Source organism: Lutzomyia longipalpis, chromosome 3 (assembly GCF_024334085.1).
Source record: "Lutzomyia longipalpis isolate SR_M1_2022 chromosome 3, ASM2433408v1".
Taxonomy (NCBI): domain Eukaryota; kingdom Metazoa; phylum Arthropoda; class Insecta; order Diptera; family Psychodidae; genus Lutzomyia; species Lutzomyia longipalpis.
The window spans coordinates 26313901-26338794 of record NC_074709.1 but is presented as its reverse complement, the minus strand read 5'-3'; the positions used below and the strand labels follow the sequence as shown (position 1 = coordinate 26338794).

General features: G+C 35.2%; 1 protein-coding gene across 1 annotated transcript in view; it reads left to right on the top strand.

Annotated features, from left to right (window-relative positions):
* The window catches only part of LOC129793494 (uncharacterized), a 94833-nt gene that overhangs the window by 18743 nt on the left and 51196 nt on the right, over positions 1 to 24894 (top strand). Inside the window, exons 2-6 of the mRNA XM_055833587.1 lie at positions 262 to 1458; positions 1519 to 1612; positions 1698 to 1808; positions 2592 to 2670; positions 3393 to 3522. Of these exons, the coding sequence (XP_055689562.1) occupies positions 339 to 1458; positions 1519 to 1612; positions 1698 to 1808; positions 2592 to 2670; positions 3393 to 3522 (1534 nt within the window). The 5' untranslated portion in view covers positions 262 to 338. The remainder of the gene's footprint in view (positions 1 to 261; positions 1459 to 1518; positions 1613 to 1697; positions 1809 to 2591; positions 2671 to 3392; positions 3523 to 24894) is intronic.

The window sequence follows — 24894 nt, the reverse complement described above, 5'->3', positions numbered from 1 at the left end:
TCTGAATGGTGAATTTCACCCAATGTCCAAATATCCCCCAGATAAGCACCCCTTGCTGAATTTCTTTTTGCAACTTCTCCATGAAAGGGTGGCTTTTCATATGAGAATGCGAACCATTAGCTTTAAGGACCATTATTTTGAAGCTTCGTTGTTGTATGGGAAATGGCCAGGAAGGGAATTTTCAATGCAAATTCCTTCCTTTTGTCCGTGATAAACTATCTTTTTCTCCGTCTTAACTAAAATGTTGCCTTTCATTTGCAGATCTCACCCACAACGAGGAATTGCTGAAAGGGCGAGAAATGTTGCTCCAGTAATGGTGAGGAAGTGCAGATGGTGCAATGAAGGTGGACAAGGCTGTGTGCACAAGCGATGTCCTGGAAGATCTGAGTCGTGCCATTAAATTCGAGGCGGTTTTCACGACACTCGTGGAGAACAAGATTGTGGCCATCAAGAGGGAATGCGAGGAGAAGGCACGACTGAAGCAGGCCAAAAAGAGGCGCTTCCTGTTTGGGAGGCGCTTTTTCGGTCGCCCACCGGATGAGGTGGATACAGAGTGTGCTGCTGCAGAGTCAGCAAATGGGAAGGTGCAGCAGGAGGATACTGTGGAGGCGGTGGAGATGGCACCCGTGAGGGCGGAAGTGGAGGAAGTGCCACGATGTGAATCACCTGCAGTGGACAGCCCACGGATGCTGAGTCTGCAAGCGGAGACGGATACAAGTGGGAGTGGGGTTGCTGTGGAGCTGGATCACTTTGATATCGTCAGCATCCGGAGCGATATGTGCCGGACCGGGGAGGCAGCAGCAACGGCGGCCATTAGAGATGTGGCCGATGGGGAGAAGTTGAGTCAGAGTGATGATGTCATTGTACGGATGAAGCCACGACGGCAGGTACGGGCGAGATTCAAAGAGGACATCCTGGAGACTCCGTGCGTATCACCCGAAGCCCCGCGGAAAGTGGATGTGGTCAAAAGCACAAAGAGGAAGTACAATTTGCGCGAAGCGAGTCTCCTGCTGGAACAGGAGCGACATCGTTTGCGTATCCTCGAGGCAAAATCCATTAGTGCACAGTGCAGCCCCATCCTGCCGCGGCATCTGCAGAGCGACTCTCCGGATCTCAGTATCCACTCTGGCCAATCCGCTCCAGCAGCTACGTCCGAGCCAAGGCCAGAGGTGGCCAGGACAGAGCCACGGGCACGGGGTCGTCGGGAAAGCACGGGTGCCAGTCACCACGAGGCCTCAGTCAATTATCAGGCGACAAATCCCCTGTCGCAGGGATTCGTGAGTAGTTTTAATCAATTAGCACAGTCACACATGCCTGTGATGGCGACTGCCAATAAGACTCCATGTGATATGATCAAGATGCATCGTTTGCCAAAGGCACGACATGATGACGAAGTGCCGCCCCCAGCGGAAGAGTCCATTGGCGAGGACTCGGCGAGGAAGAAAAAGAACTGGCACAGTAAGTCACCTCCTCAACAACACATCCAAAGTACTCACAAAAGTAATTTATCTTTCACAGAGAGAGCTCATCGACTCTCAGACCCCGTTCTCGTGTATCCGTCTACCAGTGGCCTCCAGCATTGCATCCTAAGTCGACCACCCAACCAACCCATGTAAGTCATCACCGCTGCCGCCATTCCCTCAGGGAAGGCATTTTGTTCTGGGCTAATGAAACATTGTGTATGCCATTTTGCACAGAGATCTCCACTACGATGAGGACTTCATCTACGATGTGTCGCTGCAAATCGACCCGGAGCGCAATGGAGACGTTGAGGCTGTCATCCCAGGACAACGGAGGCACAAGCACAAGTGAGTTGGAGGCCAAATTCTCATTTAGAATAGTCCTATAATTAATTAGTTCCCATGGACCGTGCATACCGAGTTGCCCAGCAGCTAAATGAGAGATTAAAGATTAAATTCATTGATTTTTGCAGAAGATATTTATGATATATACGTTTAAAAAATAAATTCTAGAAGAGATTAAGAGCTTTTTGTCTAAAGAAGCTAACCTAGCAATGGGATTTTCTAGAATCTTAAAAACTGAAGACTATTTGAGGATAAAGTATCGCAATAATTTTTAAGAAAATCCTATTTATGTGAATAAATGCTTAAAATATAAAATTTCTATTTATTTTTCTAAATTTCAATGTTTCTATTTTAAAGAAGATAAAAATTAAATTAAATAATTCTTCATTTAAAACTTTTATAAAAAAAATCTAACTTTGTTTAAAGAAACTGTGTATCATTCACAACGTTATAGCGCTATAAAATCAATTAAACAATTCAATCACTTCGAAATCTTATCTAGAATCCTGCAGAACTTCTTAATTCTACTAGAAAATGCTATTGTAGTATAATTTCGTTTTGCCATACAAATCCCCTGGCAACTTATCGTGTTGAGAGAGTATTTCACAAAACTTGAAACAATTAAATGGAATGAAGGCTCAAATGAAGATAAAACTACTTCTGGAATGCTTTAAAGTTAATTAAGAATATTCTATAAAGTTTCTGATGAAATATTCTTTAAATTTTTTTAAAAATAAATTATTAATTTTTAACGAGTTTTGTTTCTTTTCTTTTTTGTAATTTCAGACATCATAAGCATTGTAAGAAGAAAAGACACAAAACAAGGAAGATTTTGGTGCACGATCTCGATGAGCAGACTGTGAAAGTGAGTATTCTGTCTATAGAAAACTTTGTGGAATTATTTAGAATTTAAAGCTCCAGAAAAGAAGTTGATTTTTTAAGAATCTTTAGTTAACAATTCATTAGAATTTGAAAATTCTTAAAAGAGATTTGACTTCAATCCTTAACAGGTTAAGATTAAAGTTTGAAGGAAATTTTCGGTGCAATTTTTTCTCGTACTTAATAAAATATTTAATGATTTAATGATTAAATAAATTCGATTTTTTTTTCAATCAAATTCGCATCACATATTAAATCAATTAAATTTCAATTCAAAATACTAATTTTTTTTCTAAAACCTTCAAAAAACTTCTGGTCCTCAATCAATAAATCTTGTGGGAATTACAGACTAAACCATGTAGATTAGTATTTTGGTTTTTGGCCCATTTACCATGATGATTGGGATATGGTTCGTGGGTCCTTTCCTAAATGGAGCTTTTCCGCAGCAATATGTGGCCAATTGAAATATTTAAATTGTGAAATAGCACAAAGCTGACGCACGAAAGCTTCGTTGTAATATCTAATGGGGAGGGGGAATGGGGAATGGAATTGACATTCCCCAGAGAGACATCTTCTGTGTGTGTCTTTGACCTAAAACATGCGGAAACATCACCACAATATTTCCCAGACATAAAACCGTCTGTCTATTCCATCCATACTAACACGTGGCGATGGTTGGGCTCTCTCTCTCTCTCTCCCATCGCACAGGTAATCGATCCTGATGACCTCCCGAAGAGGGCTCGATGGACGATAATCGCAACGGCTTGTCTTCTTCTGGTAATGTGCCTCTTATTGGTAGGAGTTACCCTCCGTATGGCCCCAATTATCGACGACATGGGTAAGTCTCGTCTTCATTTAACTTAAAAAGCTCTTTAAAATTCCCAAAATGTTCCCTCCCTCCCACACATTTTCCCCCCACGTAGAAAGCATATAAAATTTTTGGCTGCATTTCAAGGAATTCTTGATGTGTGGTGGGTGCAACCGCCACCAACCCCTTTTGGTTGCCGAAAGAGTTGGAAGTTGTGTAGCAGCGATAAATTTAAAGTCCACAAACACATTTCCTGTTGCACAGAGAAACTTCCCTCACAGAATGGGGCGGGGGTGATGCTATTTGGGGGTTATATACACAACACTAATTATATTGAAGTCAGTTGCATTGAAACTGAAATATTTACTATATTCATCCCAAAATTGCTCATAATATTCTGCAGAAGTTGCTGGAAGTTACCATTTCAGAGAGAGGTTTGTATTGTACTTTCTAGCCAGTCTATCTTTAAACTTTATATTGCTTTGAAAAGCCTTTGGGGATTTAATTGATAAACAAATATCGAATTGTTGGGGGTGAAGTTTATTTATTAATTATTATAGTTTTGTATTAGTTTATAATTGAAATTAAACTAATAAAAAAGGAAATTTTGAAACAAGGGGTGTTTATCTGATTTGAAATATTCGGATTTTCACAGATGATTCGTTAGAAGAAATTAAAAGTAGTAAATTCAAGCATAAAAAGGAATTAATTTTAGCCGAAAAGTAGTAAATTCAAGCCTAAAAATACTGAATTCAAGCTTGAAACAGAATACATTCAAACTGAAAAATGTTATTTGGTTTTCAGTTTAAAAAGACATAGACTAAAAAGCAGATAGCATAAAAAAATATTTAGTTTAAGCCTAAAAAGGACTAAATTCAAGCCGGAAATTAGTAAATTCAAGTCTGAACAGTAGTAAATTCAGGCTGAAAAATATAATTTGGTTTTAAGTCCTAAAATAGGTCTAAATTCAAGCCGAAAAAAAGTAAATTTAAGCCTAAAATTATTAATTTTAAGTAGAAAAAACTATTCTGATTTTAGTCCTAAAGAGATTCAGATTATGGAGTAAAGAATCACAGCTAAAAGGCTTTTCGAAGATATTTTTAGACTTTCATCAGGCATTTAATTAAACTAAATTCTATATTGAATAAATTCAATCGAATTGAAATGTTTGAATTCGAATAAACAATTAATTTCCATTGAAAGAAATTATTTCCCTTTTTCATATAACTTTTTCCTGACCTCTTTGCTTAATTTTTTTTTGCTCCAAAGAAAAGTAATCTTTTAAAATTCTTAAATTCAAAGATTTTATTAGAACAACTTCTATCACATTCTCACCCAATTTTCTTACGTAATAAAACTCAACCCTTACCACACTTATTTTACCAAAAAAAAATAAACCAATAAAGGTAAAGCAAATGCAAACTTTTACATAAAACTATCACGAAGAACTTCCATAAAACATTCTCTACTCTACTGATGGGATTATTTTTTTTGTATGGAGAAAAAAGCTCAACGGGGGAGCTTTGACAGTGTTTTATGGGGAAAATTTTAATACTTTCTATGCTATGATTAAAAACTACTTGTCAGTCTTGTAAAAATAAACGTGAATCAATTTATTATGGTTTGCCACTGAGGTGTGTGCTGGAAAATTTGTGAGGAAAAAAGACTTTGTTGCGATATGTTACGAATTTGTGAAAAAAATGTGTTGCTAAGTGAATCTAGCTTAGACTCATGTACGCCATAAAATTTGAAATTTATCTACAATTCGGCTTTTAGCTGCTATAAAATTTAGAAACAGAACCCTCACAGAAAACATTTTCTTCAAAATAATTCAAGAAACAAATTTAATTTTCATTTCACTCGAAAAAAGCTTTTCTCAGAAGAATTTTCCATTTTAGAGCTTTAACATCCACGCGCGCGAAACACGAATGAATTTTTAATCGTTTCTTTTTTGGGAATTACATGAAAATTGAATTATTATCTGCAATAAGGACGAGGAAAATTTCAATAATTTATTATCATGGCATTAATTCCAAATAAAGCTCCCTTATTCTTGTCAAATTATTCGCATCAATCTAATTGAGAATAATTACTGCCACCATTTAGCATGAAGCTGCTTTTGGAATTTAATTATATATTATAAATTACGCACTTTTATTGCAAAATGGCTATTATATGCTTTATTTCATGGTGCTTTATATTTCTGCACAAGACATGATTATTGCAAATTATTTAGCTCCTTCACGGAGAGGGAATAAACTTCGAAATTTTATGTTACAACTTGGAGGGGATTTTTTTATTATTTCTTTTCTAGTACATTTTAATTTATTTATTATAGGAGATCCTTAAAATTAATTTAGCGGGAACTTTTATTAGGTAATAGCGTCTTTAAATACAAGATAATTGTTATGAAAATGCAGGTTTTAAAATTTTCATTGAAACCTTAACTATTTTGTTAAGTTTGAATGGATATTTGCATACTTTCAGGCGTAATTTGGCAGTAAGAACTATTCCCTATAAAAATTCTCTCTTAAATTCAAAATAAGTTTGAAAAATCGTTTAAAAATCCTCCTGAAAACAATTTTTAAAAAATATCTCAAGCGAAATTCAAAAGCCTTTAAGCATTTCTCTTTATTCTCTCTCCTTGAGGGAACTATGAAAGAAAACAAAAACATAGTCTAACATAAGAACAATGCCCATATCTTGTTGATTCTCGCCCCTTCATCTCCTCCTCATCTTCTCTATCTTCATTATTTTAAGACTGGAAACAGAGCAAAAATCATGGTTGGGAATTAATGCAAAATCCTCATGACCTATTTCTCCTCACGCGAGGCCAACAAGGGCTCTTTCTCTCTCTGTGTAGCACCTCTTTTATGGGGCGCTCTCCAAGTACAATCCATGTTAATTATGATTTTATTTTTTTTGTACATGTATAATGAGAGACCAGTGTGGTGTGGATTTGTGAAAAGTCAGTGAAAATTATCATGAAAACATCTCCATGCCGAACCACAAATTTTTCCGGAAGGTCTCCACGCAGGGCAGGTTGTCTCTTTTGCACACAAAAAGAGGGGAATTTTCCGGGAAATGAGGGGAAAAATGTGCGCAGCAACTTGTGTGGTTTCCTCCAGAATTTTCTTACATCAGTCTCCTCTGAGCTTTAGAGCTGAATGGGTGGGCTTTGAAGGAATCCTTTTCTGGGAGTTTTTCGCGAGATCGAGCGAGGACATCGTACCGAAGCCCTTTATTGAGGAATTTGTATGCATGAAAGCTCCTACGGGGAGATGTTCAATGAAACAGAGGGGGATGGATTTTCCCAATGTTAGTATATAGTATAAGAAAAATCTCAGCAACGTGCAATTTCATCGGAATTTGGCTGTTACGCCCACCCCCTAAACGCACTCACACTCCCCTCTCAGGCTCATACACAATGTTTTCATCCCTTTTTACATCCTTTCTTGTGGTTTGGGGCTTGTCAGCTTTTGGTTTTTAACACATTTTTTATCATTGCGCGAGGTTTGGGAATTATAAAATGGAGGAAGAGTAAAAGAAAATCTGGGGAAGGGGATGAGATGGTATCGGTTGTAAATTTTATTCATCTCGCCTTGCTACGCGTTGTTCTTTTTTTTACGTCTTTACATTCAGCCCATGGATGGTGGGGTTTTTGCGTCATTAGGCCCCAATTCATAAAGCGGGGATGGCTGGATGTATCGGGAGAGGAGGATCCCCCAGGAAGGCTTCTCAATACACGCGTACTACAGTGATTGATTGAATTGAAATGCAAATTCACGGGGAAATTTTGCAAAGGAAGGAATTTAATTCATTCTAAGTAGAACTTCCCATGTAGGTATAGAGGTTATTTATAATTTAAGTGATTCTTTTTATTATTTTTCTTTGTTCTTTAGAAATAATTTTTCTGGAGTTTAGAATAATCGAAAAAAAAATTCCAACATTTTATTAACTTTCAAAGAACTTATTTTCAAACACTTTTCAAATGAAAGCTTTCAAAGAAAAAAAAAATTTGAGAAAAAAAAGCTCCTCTCACGAAAAACAAAATTCTCCAGCTAAATCTTTCTCTCTAGTCAATCTCAGAGCTTTCACCTTTTCCACGGAAAAAAGTGAAGTCATTCCCGGAAAGGTTAAGGAAGAAAATCAACAAGAAAAAAATCAATAAACCCCCCCCCCCCTAAATATAAAATGATAACCAAACCCAATCACTCAGCCAAACCAACACTTCCAATGCGTTCTAATGGAAAATTTATATAAATCTCTGCTGCGGGAAAGATGTTTTATCAAACGACAAATGATTCGTGAAATCGATTGACATTGCGGCTTGTTTATTCAAGTACAACACCCCCATCTCTCCTCCTCATTGCCTTCCCCCCTCAAGTTTCCTCATCAGCGGGAAAAATTCTAAAAAACCACATTTTCCTCCCATATTTAGACAAGACGATAAAATATTCTTCAAATTGTTTGAGCAAAAAAAAAGTGCAAATAAAAATTAATATATAAATAATTTTATGATGGATGCCACATTATCGACAATTTATGTATCATGAGAATTTTATATCCCCGCAGGACATTTATCAAATATACAAATTCATCGCAAGAAAGTACCATAAAATACATATTAGTGTCTATATGATATTTTATATTTATACTTTATGGTTAAAAAATAGAGAAATTGATGAAAATTTGTAGAGAAATTGAATTTATCAAAGACGTCGTAGATAAATTTTCTCTGCAAGGGAAAACCTTAAATTGAGAGAAAGAACATCCAATTTTGGAATTTTTGGTCAAAATAAATCAAATTATGGGAATGGAGGAGACTTCTAAACAGACCCCTTATAGCTGTTGCATCTTATATGAGCAATAAAACATCTTGTATAGAAAGAAGAACATTAAACCAATAAAATGCAGTGAAGAATTTTCACGAATTTAATGTATTCTGAATTTTACTTTCTTCAATACTTTTATGAGAATCACAGACTGGAAAATTATAAATTTCCAACAAAATTCAAAGGAGTGTTCTTGTGTTTAAAATTATTCAACAGCCAAGATGTTCTAGGCATGTTTTCTTTGCGGAAGTTTTAAGAATCTTAGATTTCCATGAAAGTAGTTTTAAAAAGGAGCTTATGCATGCTTATATGAGTTATGATTTCATTCGAGAAAATAATTCGGACACATAATTTCATACGAGAGGGTTAAAGAAAAAAAGTTAAACGCCAAAAAAATCTTCTCATTCTGTTAATTGAACAGACTGAAAAATTCGCTAAAAATGCAAAAAAAAATGACGTCACTTTTGTGTTTTTATGTTTTTTCTTTTAACGCCAATCTACCTACAAATTGACGAAACATCAGCTCAAATGTTTCATGTATTTTTTTTACAAGTACATGAAACGTTATTGTTTACCTCCTCTTCCAGTAGAATAAGGAAAGTGCCTTTGGCGGATTCTTATTCCTTTCAATACCCTTCTTCAAGGACATTTCTTCTAATTGTTTCTTAGAATAAAACTAATTATGGGTCATATTGAAATGAATAAACTCCTTTCAATGCCTACTTCTTTTGCAAATCAGTCAACGACATTCGCCTCAAAAATCTCTTCTAATTCTCTGTGTCTCGAACATCTTGATCATTTTCATTCTCGCAGTCAAAACGACTTGTTCTGTTAGCACATTATATTTTGGGCTGTTTTTTTTTCTTCGGTCTGGGCATGGGGGAGGTTGCAGGGTGAATGGGGAAAGAGTAGAAATATGAGAAAAATTTCCATAAAACAATAAAATTACGATGAACGAGACCAGAATTGTGCGGAGAGAGTTTGGAAAAAAGTCATAAAAATAAACTTTCCTTCTCCAAGGCTTCTCTATAAGGGGGTTGCAATATTTTCCAATAACAAATTGATTAAATTTTTCCTTTCGACAAGATGTATGATTTTTCATGTTGGGCTATTGCATTCTCCTTAAAATCCCCCTTTCCCCTTCTTCGTGTCTTCTTTGCTTTTCCTGCTACACACTGTGCTGCGCATAAATGAAATAATTTGCAGTTTAAACTTAAAATGTATTTATTTGTGAACAACACATTATACACATCAAACATAAACAATAGATTTGCGCATATTGTATTGCAAAAATAGAAATGGAAAAATTCAATGCAGTCTATATGGATTATTTTTTTCCTCCATTTTCCGCTATCTGTATTCCGTATCTGTATATAATAATAAATACTGTATGTAAACAAAAAACCATCAGGAAAATGTAAATAGAGAGAAAGAGATTTAGATGCGGGGACAAGATTTAAACAGAGGAGTATTTGAGGAAAAAAAGCACCGAGAACTCCACTCAGTGTGGCCACAATATTTCGTACAGCTTTGGCGGGGTTATTAAATGAGTTTTTGAGAATATTCATGTAAAAAAAAATATGACTACTTTTCCCATTTTCATGTGGTCGGTGGTACACACAGAATGATTCCAGAGATAAATTTTAATTGGAAAATGTTTGGTTTGGTGTTGCTTTTAACCCAAATAATCCCCACATTATTATTTTGTGTGGTCGTCTGCATTTTTTTTCTTCCAAAATTATGTGAATTTTCATGGAAAGTAACTGAAAATCTTTATGGAGATCTTGTCAAGCTTTAAGCTCAGGTTATTACCTATATTGTATTGAATTTAGTTTAATCGGAAGTCGGAATCGGAGCTCTTATTTTCATAAAAAAATCAATTGAATTCGATTTAAGGAAATATTTTAGAACTTTTTCTGCAATATTTCAAGAATTTTAATTGAAAATTAAATGTTTTAGTCAGTTTTGAAAACAAACTTTGCGAAAATTTAAAAAAAAATCCTGGAGATTAGATTAGGAAGTAGAAATTTTGTTTAATTAACCATTTTTGATAAATTGTGAAAATGTATAAACATTTCGTCTTTAATGAAACTTTTAAAGTCTAAATCGGTTAATGGATTATTTTTTAAGGAATTTCAGTGAAAGGACTTAGATTTATAGATGCATTTGGGTTAATTAAAAATACTTTTTGATTCTTAAAACCGTTTTTTGATTGAATTTTGCATTCAAGATCCCCCGAACGTTATCTTGGAGAATCTCTGACCTCCCACCTCTACTAAATTATTCATTTATATTTTTTTTAATAGGATTCTAAAAGAAAATTTTTAAATTTCCTCTGATGAAACATTAATTAACAACTTCACCAAGAAAAATGAGAAAACTTTGCAAATTAAAAGTTCTTGAGAAATTGAAATAAATATATTGAAAAACTATTGATAAACATTTGTCATTTGGACACTCTTAATTGCACAAAACGCTTATAAATTGCAATTAAATGGAATGATGGTCTTTTGAGGAATCCATCGTACCTCCAGCAAATGTCTTTGTTTAATGTTTAAAATGTAAGCAAAAGAACAAAGTGTGTGTGTAGTTTAATTTCCAGAGAGAGCGGTCGTATTTCTTTCTCATGGGATGTATTTAAGTGAAATTAGCGGAATGTTATTTACCACAATGACAATTTGTTTGGTTTAATTAAATTTATGCGGTTGGCACGAATGTGTTTTCACTTCTTTCGCACATCCGCGTGGTACTTTCTTGTAAATCACCAACTTTGTTGTTTTGCGTGGGTGTGCCGACGTCGCTACAACAAAATACGGTTGTGTGTGATGGTGCAAAAAAGGGGCAATTAATTTCACTTTTTAATTACCTTCCCCAACTTTCACGTGTTTTATGCAAAAGTATATAGCTCACCCTTATCGAGCTTTCGTGTCGATGCTCAAAGAGGTGTAACGACAGAGCGGTCAGTTCGATGGAAAATTAACAAGCGAATATCCTAAATATACGGTTGAAGCAGCATCACGCCTCATGGAGCTTTACTTGTGGGGCTAAAAGCACGTCCTACAAAACCCCTCAAAGTATCCTCATCGTGTGAGATTATTGCTCCCAACATGGATCGTGTTGACATAGAATGTCTCTGTAGTCTGTTGGAGGGACCCCTAATGGGTATAGGTCCTCGAAAAGCGACTCTTAATACAATTTCCACGAAATCGACATGTGTGGCCAAATTGTATGTGAACGATGAGAGTCATTTAATGAATTCAATTTATATCTTTGTCTCCTCCGTGTAACACGTCAACCGTGATTTTGCATTTTCTTCCATGCCACCTTCCAATGAGCCACACATCGTCCTTTTCAACATAGGATAAATTCTTAACAAAGTTTTGTAGTTTAATATTGATTAACACGTGTTTATGTGTTTTGCGAACATACTTCAGCTTAATTTGAGACTCAATTAACACCTTGATAATGAATTTGAGAAGTTTTTGCGAGAGAACTTTGTTAAGAATTGATTGAATTGTAAAGGGCTGGAGAGCATGGAAGTCTATACGGGGTGAATTTAGTACAAATGGGTGGGGAATTTTATTCAAATACCATCAATTGGGGTGAGTTGGAACATCGAGAATTGTGTTTTGAATTTTTAAAAGGACTTCATAAATTTTCTAATAAAATAAAATTGTTTCCTTTGAGAACAAAAAAATCAAAAACTTGTACAAAAATTAGAGCTTTTATGGTTAACCAGGCGCCTCCATTGCAATGCAATATATGCGAAAGACTGCAGTGGAGGCGCCTGGTCTGCTTCTTTATTCCTAATTAATTTATCAAAAAAATATAGTGAGAATATTCAGAAATTGCTCAATTGTATCGCAAAATAAACATTCTTCACCCTTAAAAATTTATACCTGAAGAAGGAGCTTTATATCTACAAAACAATGAGCAAATGACAGCCGAGAAAATTCGTAAAAAGTCAAATCCTGAATTTCATCTTCTCCTTCTCCGACAATTGACCATAAAATGATCAATTTTTCTTCTTAAGAAAATGAAACGAGAAATTCCCAACAGAATGAAAGGAAAAGTTAATTTCCAAATAAGCTTAACTTTTCAGTGGAGGCGCCTAGTATCCTGTCAGATGGACCTTATAGTTCGCTCTTGTGGGAAGGATTAAATACTTCTATAAAAATAATTTCTCTCATGTGTTTTACATTAATTCAAGCAAAATCTCTTCTCTCTAAAATAAACTTTTGAGGAAAGTTGAAGCGTCAAAGCTTTATATACATATGTGCAATTTTTAACACCCTCCGGTAATCTTCTTAACAATTTTACGAACAGCCAAAAACATAATATTGTAGACTACATGTTTTTTTTTTTTGAGAAAGAAGCAGCAATATTATGTATTTTTGCACACAAAAAGAAATTCAAGTTTGAGTGGAAAAGAGTCTATCTTACTTAACAATAGTGTGCTCTCTATGGTGGAGTCTTTTACATTTTCCACTCGTGGGTGGGAGGGACTTTTTTCCGCAATGACGGGTGGAAATTCAAAAATGAAGGCAGAAAGTTGCACGAGAGAGTTCGGGATGAAAAGAAAGGAGAAAATGTACGAGAAGAATGGGAAAAATGGGAAGGGGGAATATGGGAATTTTTCCATCCATCCCTCCACCCCCCTAAAGTAAAGAATGTGTGCACGTTGGGAGCCTTTTAATGTGCAGACATAATGGGCAGGTTTATTTGGTGTACTCGCGCACCAGTGTATCCACAATGTCTACGACATGAGAAGCAAAAGGGGAGGAGTAGGATACTGCACCAGAAACTTCCCGACAAGATTTAGTTTTTATTTTCTTTCCGGATAATTTTCTTCTTCTCCTCTTTTTTCTGGGACTTGCAATACTTGTGCATTTTTCCACTTTCACATTGAAAAGAAAATTTGGAACACTTTAGGGAAATTTTTATGTGCTTTTAGTGGAAGTTCTGGGGAGCTTTTTTTTACATTTTACATTTGGGAATGAATTTCTACATTCGCAAAGGTTTTAGTGGCAAAATATTCAATTTCTTTCCATTTTAGAAGAAAGTTTGAAGCAATAAAAGCTTCAATTCTGAAGAAAATCTTTTCTAAGCATACTTAATTAAAATTCTCAAATTAAAGTTAATTAAATCAAAGAAAACTCCGAACCCATTCTCATGTTTACCCCAGTCTCCCCTAATTTATAAATATTTTGATCAAAAGTAGGTTAAAATAGTCAATATATCTTTAATAAAGAAATAATTTCCGACGGCAAAATACGAGTAAACATCCAGATAATGCAAATTTCCCCAAAGTTTCCCCCCAGCTCATAAAAGGAATTTCCTTTGCTTTCCAACTACCTCAGCCCCTGCCCCAAACGAAGCTATTTAGTTGGGGTTTCTTTTCCTGGCATGTATTTCCAATCTCCGTGTATGTTTTTTCCTCCCAAACCCCGAAAAGCAACACATAAAGCTATGAAATTGAAACGAGAAAATGAAAATGTCATCATCCATTGTGCTCACTTTATCCCTACTTCGTGAGCTCTTTCAACCCTTTTTCTCGCTCCTGGCCAGACGGGGCGAAATTTCCTTCCACCCTCTTTTTTTTTGCCAAAGCCAAACTATCGGTCTAACCATTTCTCTAATACAGATATTTTTACAAACTCCTGGGGGTGGAGAAGAAATTGTTTATTTCCCGGATTTTCTGTGCAATATTGTGGCACAACAGGGAGACCACATCAAGTATCTTTTCGTCCTCCCTGTGTAAGTACCCACCATACCTTTGGGTTGGTGCGGGAGAGCAGGTGATACGGAGTGGAGTTTGCCAAGCAAAAGGAGATAATTTCATTTCCTCCCGTATCTTTTCCACTGTGTGTGCAAACATTATGATCTTATGGAAATCTTCCTTCTTCTGTGAGAAGGTGTGAAAAAAAGTTACAATGAGAAGCATTTTGCGATACGAATCTGCATAAAATCGTTGTTTAAGTCAGTTTGCAGTCCTGTGTAAACTCCTAAACGAGCTAGACGTGATTGTGAGAGCACAGAGCGAAATTTTTGATTTTTAAGCCTTAAAAGGTTTATAATTTGATTTATTGATTTTTTTTTCACTCCTATCGGAAAAGTTCATCTAAAAAAGTTTTATTTAAGTGATGAGTGAATTATCGGGGGGCCCAGGCCCCCCTGAGCCATTTAACCTTTATAACATTGTACATCGTGGCGAAATGCCCGCTGTAAATGAAGTGCCAAAAAAGAAGACATACAAAGCTTTGAAGACATCATTCTTTACACATCCCTCGGATGTAGAAAAGTACTTCGTCTTGGGAGGAGACACCATAAGGAATCTTGATGTATTCGATATCCACGAGGGTCTTGAGCTCATAAGCAAAGATGGGTTCAAAAACTGCACAATTCTCGGAAGTGGCGACATTCTCATACAAACGCAAAATGCACAGCAAATTGAGGCACTGAAGGCAGCAAAAACTTTTGGGGCTAAAAAGCTTCCAGTTTCAATTTCTGAGAATGGTGTGCTTAATCAGTCACATGCACTGATTCGCTGCAAACACATCATGAAAATTAAACTTGAACGTATTTCCGAGAAATTGGCCGATCAGCATGTTATCAATGTGCAGCGTTTGAAGAAGAAAGAGGGCAACACATGGATCGACACACCAACACATTTGCTCACCTTCAACACCCCTGTATGCCCAGCGGAAGTACGGGTAGGATTTATCCACCTCAAAACCGAACTGTACATACCTGCCCCATTCAGGTGTGCTATATGTCAAAAGATCGGACACACCAAGAAACGCTGCAGTTCATCGGCGAAGCATCTTTGTGGTTTTTGTGCCCAAGATTATCACGGGAATGAGCAATGCACCTCACCGGCAAAGTGCGTCAACTGTAATGGGTCTCATCCCAGCTTCAGCAAGACATGCCCCATTTATTTGGAAGAACGGGAGATCAACGCTATTCGCGTGACTATGCGAATCCCATACAACCTTGCCAGACAGGAATTTAGGAAACGTAAACCTATTCCCACTCCACAACCTTCTTCTTCAAAAAATGTCAGCAAACCATCTTTCTCAAAGGTTTTGCAATCTTCACCATCCAAAGACATGCCTTCAATGGTGTCTTCAAGATCATCAATGGATACAACCACCTCCCATCCTACGGGCAACTCTCATTCTTCACTGACTAATTCTTCAAATTCTGGGAACGTAGCTGTGTCTGCGATGGATACCACTCCACCTAAGGATATGCCATGTACATCATCAACGGCCGCATCCACTACAACAAATATTAATACTAAAAATGACCATGAAAAACCTTTAAGCCTTTCTCCGAAAAAACAATCTCGCAAAATGACATTCAAACAAGCCAAACGCTTAAACATTAAGACGCAAGAACTTAAATCACTTAGAAAATCAAAAGGTATAAATCACAACCTCCCAAAGGCTCTTGACGACCAAAGTAATTATTCACACAAAAATTCTATAACTCAAACGACAACACCAACTCGTACACAAACATCCACAACAATGATGCCTGTTGGCACATCAAATGATATTCCCCCTTCCCTTCCCTTATTATCCCCTTCTGTCCCCTTTATCCCATCCATTTCTCCTGCTCCTGGCCCTATCCTCCGTCCTAAACCCCCTGATCCCCCCGACGATGATATTAACACTTCTGCGATCTCAGACTCTGATGAAAATTATGATTCACCCGAAGCCGGGTATTGTTAAAACTTTTTTATGAATTCTGAATTTCTCTTATGAGCTGAAACGGCTTTCTTAATAAAAAGTCGATCTTCATGCTCTTGATATTAAAAGAACTTAAAACTATTTTTCAAATAATTCCCAGTATCCTTTTTACATACTGGGATTGTATTAAAATTTTTGTTGGAAAAACACTTTCGGAAAAGGCAAAACTTGTAACTTGAAATTGTAATTATATGTACTGAATTATTACTACTCAAACTATACGGTGCAATATTAAGAAACGCACCTAATTTTTTGTTTTAAATAAAATAAATAAAATAAGTCAGTTTGTCTGTATTTAAATCCTATTTTTGTGTGGAGATTTGTGAGAATGAGAAAATCCTCAAGAAGTACTTAACATCATGAGAAACTTTTTAAACTACACACAAGAAGAAGCGTGCAGGGAAATTTAAATTACAACGGTTATTACTCGTTGAATATTTTAGAGGTTATGGTGAATATTTTAGGCAGATAATATCTTTTTCTTTTAAGGAATCGTGATAATTATCGTAATTATTTTCAAAATTAGTTGAAAACTAAATTATTTCCTTGAAAGATTTTTTATTATAGTATAAAATAAATCTTTATGACACCTCAGACACATACCACATTATTTCTACATTTTCTTTAGAATAAGAAAAAAATAGAGTAAACGTTTTCATCTGGACAACATTAAAGCATAAAAGTAGTAAGCATACAAACATTAAAACATTCCTCATGAATTCTCTTCAAATATACAGTTAAAACTTATTTTATGGCACAAAATGTGTCTTGACTAAAAATAGGGGAGACCGGGGTTAAAAAAGTCACTTAAGGGTTTAGAAAAAGCTCAAAATATCATATTTCCCAAATAGAGCGGAATGTATAGCTCATTTCTTTAGGAAATTTATTGCCCTACAACTCTTTCTCAGATCATTTTGTTCTATCTAGCTAGGAAATATGATATTTTAGGCTTTTTCCAAACCCTTAAGTGACTTTATTAGCCCCGGTCTCCCCTACCAATAAAAAGAAATTCTCGTATGTATAGAAGAAACTTATATTTTTTGGTGAATTTCACAAAAAGAAAAGATAATATTTTTCTCAAAATTTATGCCTAAATCTGTGTTGAATACCTTATGGTTCCCTTGTGTGCTATAAAAATAAACAAATTCATATAGACTCCCCTCAATCATGCTACTCTTCACCTTATTTTCTTGGTAAAAAAAATTTCTCGGAACTCTTCAAGGATCAATTCACAAATTTATCACAAGCTCTCATCGCTTTTGGCGCAAAATCAATGAAACATCCCGTAGCAGGATATTAAAATTAAAATTATCTTGCATATTTTATAGGAACGCAAAAAAATCTCTCATTTTTTTCCCTCATCTCTCTCACCTCCGGCTTTGACAAAAAATTAACCTTCTTTTTTTCACATTATTGTCTTTAAAATCCTCTTGAATGGATCCAAAGGATGAGGGAGAGAGTGTATTCAAAGGCACTTTCTCGGAAGAAAAAAAAGGCGAAAGGTGTACGACAAAAAAAGGATTAAAAAGGAAAAATTTTGCCATTAAAGCAAGAATCTCACCGTGATTTAATCAGTGCTCTCTTAATTATCTCTCGGTATCATTTTACATTTTTTCCACCCATCGTTCAACCCCTTTTTGAATCTAATTAAATTTTCACTCCACTCTTTGCCTGTGGAACGAAGAATTTTTTCTCGATAAAAATGCAAGCTGTGAGAATTTACTGCCTAATTTTTTTTTAAAGGGAGAGATTCTTGCAACGCTGCATTTTGTATGTTCTTTGAGGGATGAACTTCTGCGGAAAACCAAAGAAATTCACCAATAAACTTTACTTCCTCCCTCTGCGTATAAAACAGTATAAAGTCTCTAAGCAGGGTAATTTTAGCGTACACAGAGTACGTTAGGTCTGTTGTAAGGCAGTTTAGGGTTTAATAAGAAGCTTTCCCTTTGCACAAGAAAACTCCATTTGCTTGCAAGAAAAAGCTCAACTTACACAAGAAGCGCACACCTTTTCATTTTCCAACACGAAAATTGCCAGGCATTTACCAATGAAGAAACTCCACGCGCGGGCTTCATGTTATGTCTCACTATCACAACATGAAGGGAGAGAGAGAAAATTTCAATTAATTGAAAGGACTGCAGTGCAGCCAACAACAACAAAAAATGCAAAATGTTGCACATAAAACCAACATTTTATCCTACTGTGGGTTTTTTTTTTAATTACGATAAATACAAAAAAAGGATGCAAAATTAATTTTGCAATATTTTCCACAGAAGCCAGAGTGATAAAAAAAGGGTTTGTAGGTATATCAGATGACACATCAAAATCCATTAATTTATGTAAATCGGCATGAATATTTCATAATCAAAAGTAATGAGTTTTTGTTGTGAATTCATCGATAGTTTTTCTGTTTTATTATTTATTTATTTGGTCCATTGTCATACAAAATTAACTAAAAAAAAAAGTTTGTGGGATATTTTTTAATCATTAATTATGAAAATGAATGATTTAGTTATAAATATTTTAATTTGGGAGTTAATTGCATACTTTTAGGCGCTTTTAGATAATATTTTTCTGGGTTATTAATTGTTTTTAATGCAAAAGCCTTATTGTACAAAATTCTTAAAGAATTTTTTTTTTGAATTCTTAGTTAAGGAATTACAATTATTTTATTTTAAAAAAAATCATAGTTAAGGAATTAAAAAAGATTTATATTATTCTAAAGATTGCAAAATTGTTTAAATTTTCATATTTTTAGGCACTTATTTTTGTATTCTTTCAGGCACTTTTGTGATAAATATTTTTAAAGATTAATTTCTTATTTTTTTTCATTAAGAGAGCAATAATTCTCTTTAAACAAAATGTTTTTAAGACATTTCTTAAATGAATTATATTATTTTTTATTATTTATTTTTAAAAAAAAGTTTATAAAATTAAAGAACATTGTTTCTTTCTGATTTCTGATTTCACTCTGTGACAATTTAGTTTTAATTAAAAATAAATAACTAAAAAGTACTTTTAATTTCATTTTTTAATTAAAAATTATTTAATTAGCAATATTTTCATTTAATTATATCCACTTCATTGCGAAAGGGTTTGTCTCCTTTTGTGCTGCAATAAGTATACATTGAAAAGCGCCTGAGTGTAGATAAAACACAATTTTTTTGCACTGAACTATTCTTTGCTTTTGAGAGATTTCCAATATTAATTTTCCCACAAAAAAAGCAATACAAATAGACATTCTTCACCAGCTAAAATGGGATTTCAAGTGTGCAAAGAGGATGGCAATTTGCTCCTTCTGTGCAAACATTTTACAAAATATCTCCCGAGACTTTCGAAATGAAATCACTTCTCTCCCTTTTCCCTTCTATATGGGTGGATAAAAAAAGTGCACCATCAAATTGTTATTTACTTTTTCCTTTTTGGGTTCTACACGCGTGAAAAATGTGCAAGATGGTACAAAAATATTTCCACAAATCTTTATGAAATGTTCCTTTTTCGTAGAATTTTTTTTTTGGGGGAAAATTACAATAAATCTTTGACATCCATTCGCGAATGCATTCAAAAATTGAAAATCAACACTCACAGAGATGTTTCACACAATTCTCTGCACCTGCTGCCACCCCCAACCAACCCTTAAGCTCTGCCGTGTGAGGCAAAACAAGACAGGAGGCAGCACACCACGGAAAAGTATTCATTGTGGCTTTCAGTTTTTGCCAGATAATTCGTATATTTTCCCATCCGACAGATGTTCTCTCTGTGCACCCTGTTAACCCATAAAGGAGTCCTTTTGGATGTGCAAAGAAATGTAGATAATTTTGTACATGAGATATATCACACTGACAGCTTTCTCTTTATCTCCGCCACAGCCTTTTAAGGGCTCCCTTTCCCCCTCCTTTCACAAATTATACCAAAAAGCTCGCTCCATTCTTGAGCTCTGTTTTGGCTCAATGCAAATGGAAAACTGATAAGCTTTTTGCAGTAGTCAAAAGCAGCAAGAGAGCTTTTGGGGGAGAACGAGAACATTTTCAACTCCTTCATATCCTATTTATTTACTGCCTGTCCAATTTGACTATCACACTGCAAGTGGATTTTAGTCAGCAAAATTTACATTCAATTTTCCTTTCAGTATGGAGTACAACAGGGGAGGCTTTTTGTGCTTTTTTGAAGCTTTTTTTTACGATAGAAATTTTATGAAAGGAAAGTTTTTTTTTGAGGTCGATTAATAGTATTTTTAAGAAATATTTCGGATTTTACAAAAGCTAGATTAATGAGGTGAGGAATTAGACATTTTTTGAGTCCATAAAAAGCATTTTTTGGGTTCTTAAAAGATATTTTGTGACTCCCTAAATTTACATATTCAAAAACCAAAGAAATTTTGTAACGCCCAAATCATTTCTGTATATTCCATGTAATAGAGCCTGAAGATGCCAAAAATACATTTGGCGAAACGCGTCGCTGGATAGCATAAAATGCTGTTTTTAAAAACCAAAGATTTCCCACGAAAAAATCTCTTTTTTTTTAATTAAAAATAAAAAAAAATAAACAACTCCACCACACCCTGTACAAATTGAAGAAAGAATTACAGCTAAAAGGAAAAACTTCTGCATAATTTTTCAACTTCCTTCTGGCATTCGTCCTTACATTTTCTCATGACAAAATCACAAGAAACCCTCACAAGGTTGAAAATGGAGAAAAAAGGACTGAAGAAAGGCAAAGAGAAATGAATCTTGATTGAAGATTTATGCAAGGATTTTTCCTTTAGTGAACCTTAAAAGGATTTTTTTTCCATTCACAAAATGAAGAAAAAAATGCCAACAAGAACAGATGACATTTTAATTAATTCATAATGCAGTATTGCGTCTTAAAGTATAATCGCTTTTTTTCTAAGGAAAACTGCCGCGTTGAAAATCTCTTCAGATGACTCAGGAGGTTTATTTTAAATTGGAAAAAAATGAGAAATTTCCTCCTTATTATACGATGAAGAACTTCTTAGAAGCTTACGAAGGAATCAAATTTTCCTTAACAAGAAAAATTCAATTGAAACTTAGGGGAGACCGGGGTAAAAATAGTCATTTTGGAATTTTCAAATGCCAATTTCTCCCAAAATATAAATCGGAAAAATCGGAAAAAATTAGGGTGCAAAGCCCTACCAACCTATAATTTTTGACAGTAATTTGGAGGTTATGTGATCAGTACTTTGGGAGTTAAAAATGAAAATAGATTTTTGGCCCATTTCCCAAACTTTTGCGTATTGAGAAAAACGCGTTTTCCGAACATTTCCTTCAGCAGTTTTCCCATCTGATAATTTTTCTCACTAGCTGGATTAGTGCAGAAAATGTTGCCAAGGTGTATTCTTCAATAACTTTTAATGATTTTTCTCTACAATTTTTTGAATCAAAACATACCCCTTGGGGTAGATCGGGTCAACCCATGTAAATCATATGGGAGTTCGAAATTTTTGACACATTTTCTATCCAATTGTTGCAAAATGGTGTGTTTGAGAAAATCGCAAAATTCTCTGTTTTAGTGCGTATAAAAGTGAAATTCCTTGTCGCGGATCAAAAGGTGAGAAGTTTAGCTATCAACTACTATCAATCTCTCAGGTGGAAAATCATTGGAAATGCCGGAAAATTCGACCGACTTTATTTAGCCAACTGGTGACTATATTTACCCGCCGCGTCTAAAAAAAGTCAGATGCGGAAGGGTTTAGGAAAAGCTCGAAAACTCATATTTCCCGTGGAGATAGAGAAAAGTGGTCTGAGAGAAAGTTGTAGGCCAGGAAATTTCCTATAAGACTGACCTATCGAGGAAATTTTCTTGCCCTTGGGGAATCCTGCAGATAAGGATTTACGCAAATTGACTATTTTTACCCCGGTCTCCCCTATCAATTTTTCAAAAATACACGCTTAGTGGAGAGATTGTTGGCTAAATTAATCCTTCTTCTTGGTAAGAAAATAAAATCCATAAAATGGAGTAAGATTGAGTTTAGGAGAGAAAATGAAAAAATGTCACAAGTGAGAGAGATAGAGCACCACCGGGTGATTCAAGCGGGTTTGGGGTAAATGCGGAAGACACAAATTTAATGATGCATAATGGAGTTGAAGAATATTGAATTCTGAAGCAGATACGAGAGGAGCACACACAAAAAAAAAGACCCAGGATTTGCTGACAACGATGAAATTAGATCCTCGAGTACCCGATGTTCTTCAGCAAATTTTCAATGTCTCCCATGTCTCGCAAATTCTCCTCTTAAACTCCATCACTCTCACTTTTTCCAAGACTTTTCCTCTGCATTATGAAATTGTATGTTGTTGAGGTATTCAGGTCAAAATGAGAGAATTTTCTACTCGTAAAAGGTAAAATTTTTGTATTAGAAATTTTATTTGGGGTGATTTTTAAAGTTTTCGGCTCATTGAGGCTTTTTCAGGACCTCAATTGATTGAAATTTTTAGTTTTAAATGTTCTTCATCATTTAGATGTTTTTCAGTCTAAGTTTAAGGACAATGAGTCGAACCATTCACAAAATTAGATAATTATTATTGTGGAAACACCCTCGCATGATTTTCCTTTGACATTTTCAGCATGTGTAAACATCATGCTCTCTAAGAAGTAGATCCCAAACCCACCCCCATTCCTGCCACGCCATCAAACCCCAAGAGAATCTTCTAAGGTGATACAACACAACTCATATGTCATAAGCCTTGTGTCTCGATGGATTCCAATGGAGGAGAGTGAAATAATGTTTATTGGTGAAATCAATAAAGTCATCCCTACTTTTCACATAAATCATATCCACGAAGGATACGTGGAGAGACATGGGGGATGGGGATGCTAAACAGGCGACTCCCCTCATCCGATATTATGTCATTCCGTGCAACAAGATGAATCCGGATTCGTTGTCAGGCAAAGTACTCGGTGAGGACGGAATTTCTGTCAGCTTAAATGGAGGTGTGGAGATGGTTGTTGGGCGAAAACCCCAATGGTGTGGGCACTGGTGATAGATGATGGTAGGTTGGGGAAAGCTCGGTTGACGTGCATTGGGGTTATTGTTGGGTGGGGAAGGGAGGGAGGAAAAATTGAAAAGGAAACATTTTCACCATTCACGTGTGAAGGGATTCTTTTCTTCGATTTTGGACCAAAATGAGTGCATTGGTGCGGAAATCGGAAGCTTCACACAGAGAGCATTCAAACGGGCTTACAATTCAATATTTGCAACCATATATGTATGTACCTTCCTCTGTCATCCCCTAATAAATATTGCACATGATTTTCCTCACCCTTCACCACACCCCCACATCGGCATATTGTCTCCCAATGCAAACCATTGTTATGGGGAAAAGATTACAACTCTGGAAAATGTCTATTAATAAACCCCTCTCTAAGACTAGTTTGTGATATATAGCAGGAGGAAGGATTTGCATGAGGATTCCCCTTGATGTTTCCGCAATCACGTTGAGAGGTATACAATAAGAGGGTGTGTGTGTGTGTGGAAGAGAAAATTGGATGTTAGAATTGAATTGGAGGGATACCTATGTAAATACGGAAGTTGAATCAAATGAGAAAAATCCCTGAGAATTTATTCTTCTGGTTAAAAATAAACTTCTAAGACATTCCTTATTCTTTCAAAGTGAAATTCATGCTTTTACCTTTTCTGGACATAATCCTGAAATCTGTGAATTATTTCTGAGATGATAAAGAACCAGATAAAAACCTATAAGAAATAATTGAAAAAAAATCAGTCATATATTTGAATGTAAAATTAACGAGAGATGGCGCTCAGTTTAGACTTTAGACACAATTGTATTTGTATTTCTAAGACACACTCCCTAAATCTCTGAATAAAATCCTTCATAAAAAATACAGGTGAAGGCCACAAAAGCAATGAATGATATACAAGCAAAAATTTTTGTTAGTGATAATTAAATAAATTATCGTTTTTTTTATGGGAATGTAAAATCAACGATAGATGGCGTTCTATTACCTTAGACATAATCCTTAAATTTCTGAATAAATTCTTTATTAAATAGTACAGATTAGGGCCTTAAAAGCTATTGAAATTAATGAAAAAAAAGAAAAAGCTTCCTCAATCTTAAAAGCTCAAACTAATAAAAAATGCATAGAACGCCATCTTTTGCTTATTTCTTAACATTTACAATGTCAATTCACTTCTTATTTCTCAGGAAATGAATGGAGAATATTTGTGGTATCTCAAAGCCGCAAATTGTTCTATAAATATACCACGTTTTAATGGCATACCCAAGAATCTCTTTAGAATTGTCCGTAAACAGCTTATGAAGGTATAAAGTGGAGACGCCTGGTGGTTTTCAAGTTACTCCAAGAAATAGTTTTCTCCTCAATACGCATGAAACGTTGTAACTACTTTTTCTTTTTCGTAATATTTTTTTTTCTTATCAGTTTATAAAGAAAATATTACAAAATCTCTTAACCTCAAAATTTAACCTAAACCTCATAATCTGTACTGAGCTTTATTATGGAAATAATTTTTTCAAATTCCTTCAACAAACACCTTTAATCTCTATATAGAACACCTCAAAACACGATGGAATTTTTAATGGGAGACTGAATTTTAATTAAAAATTCGGGAAGGGGTCAGCGTTTTCGCAAGGGGGTTACGGAGGCTGCGAAGGGGTTTACGCCGTAGCCAATTAATAAATTTGCATTTTCACGGGAAATTTAGTTTGAATTTAATTATGTAAAACAGGATGAAAAAAATCAGTGAAAATTACTTCGAGGGGCCTCTAATACTTCCGCATATTGGGGGGTGTTTGGAATTGAATAAGAGCTAATGA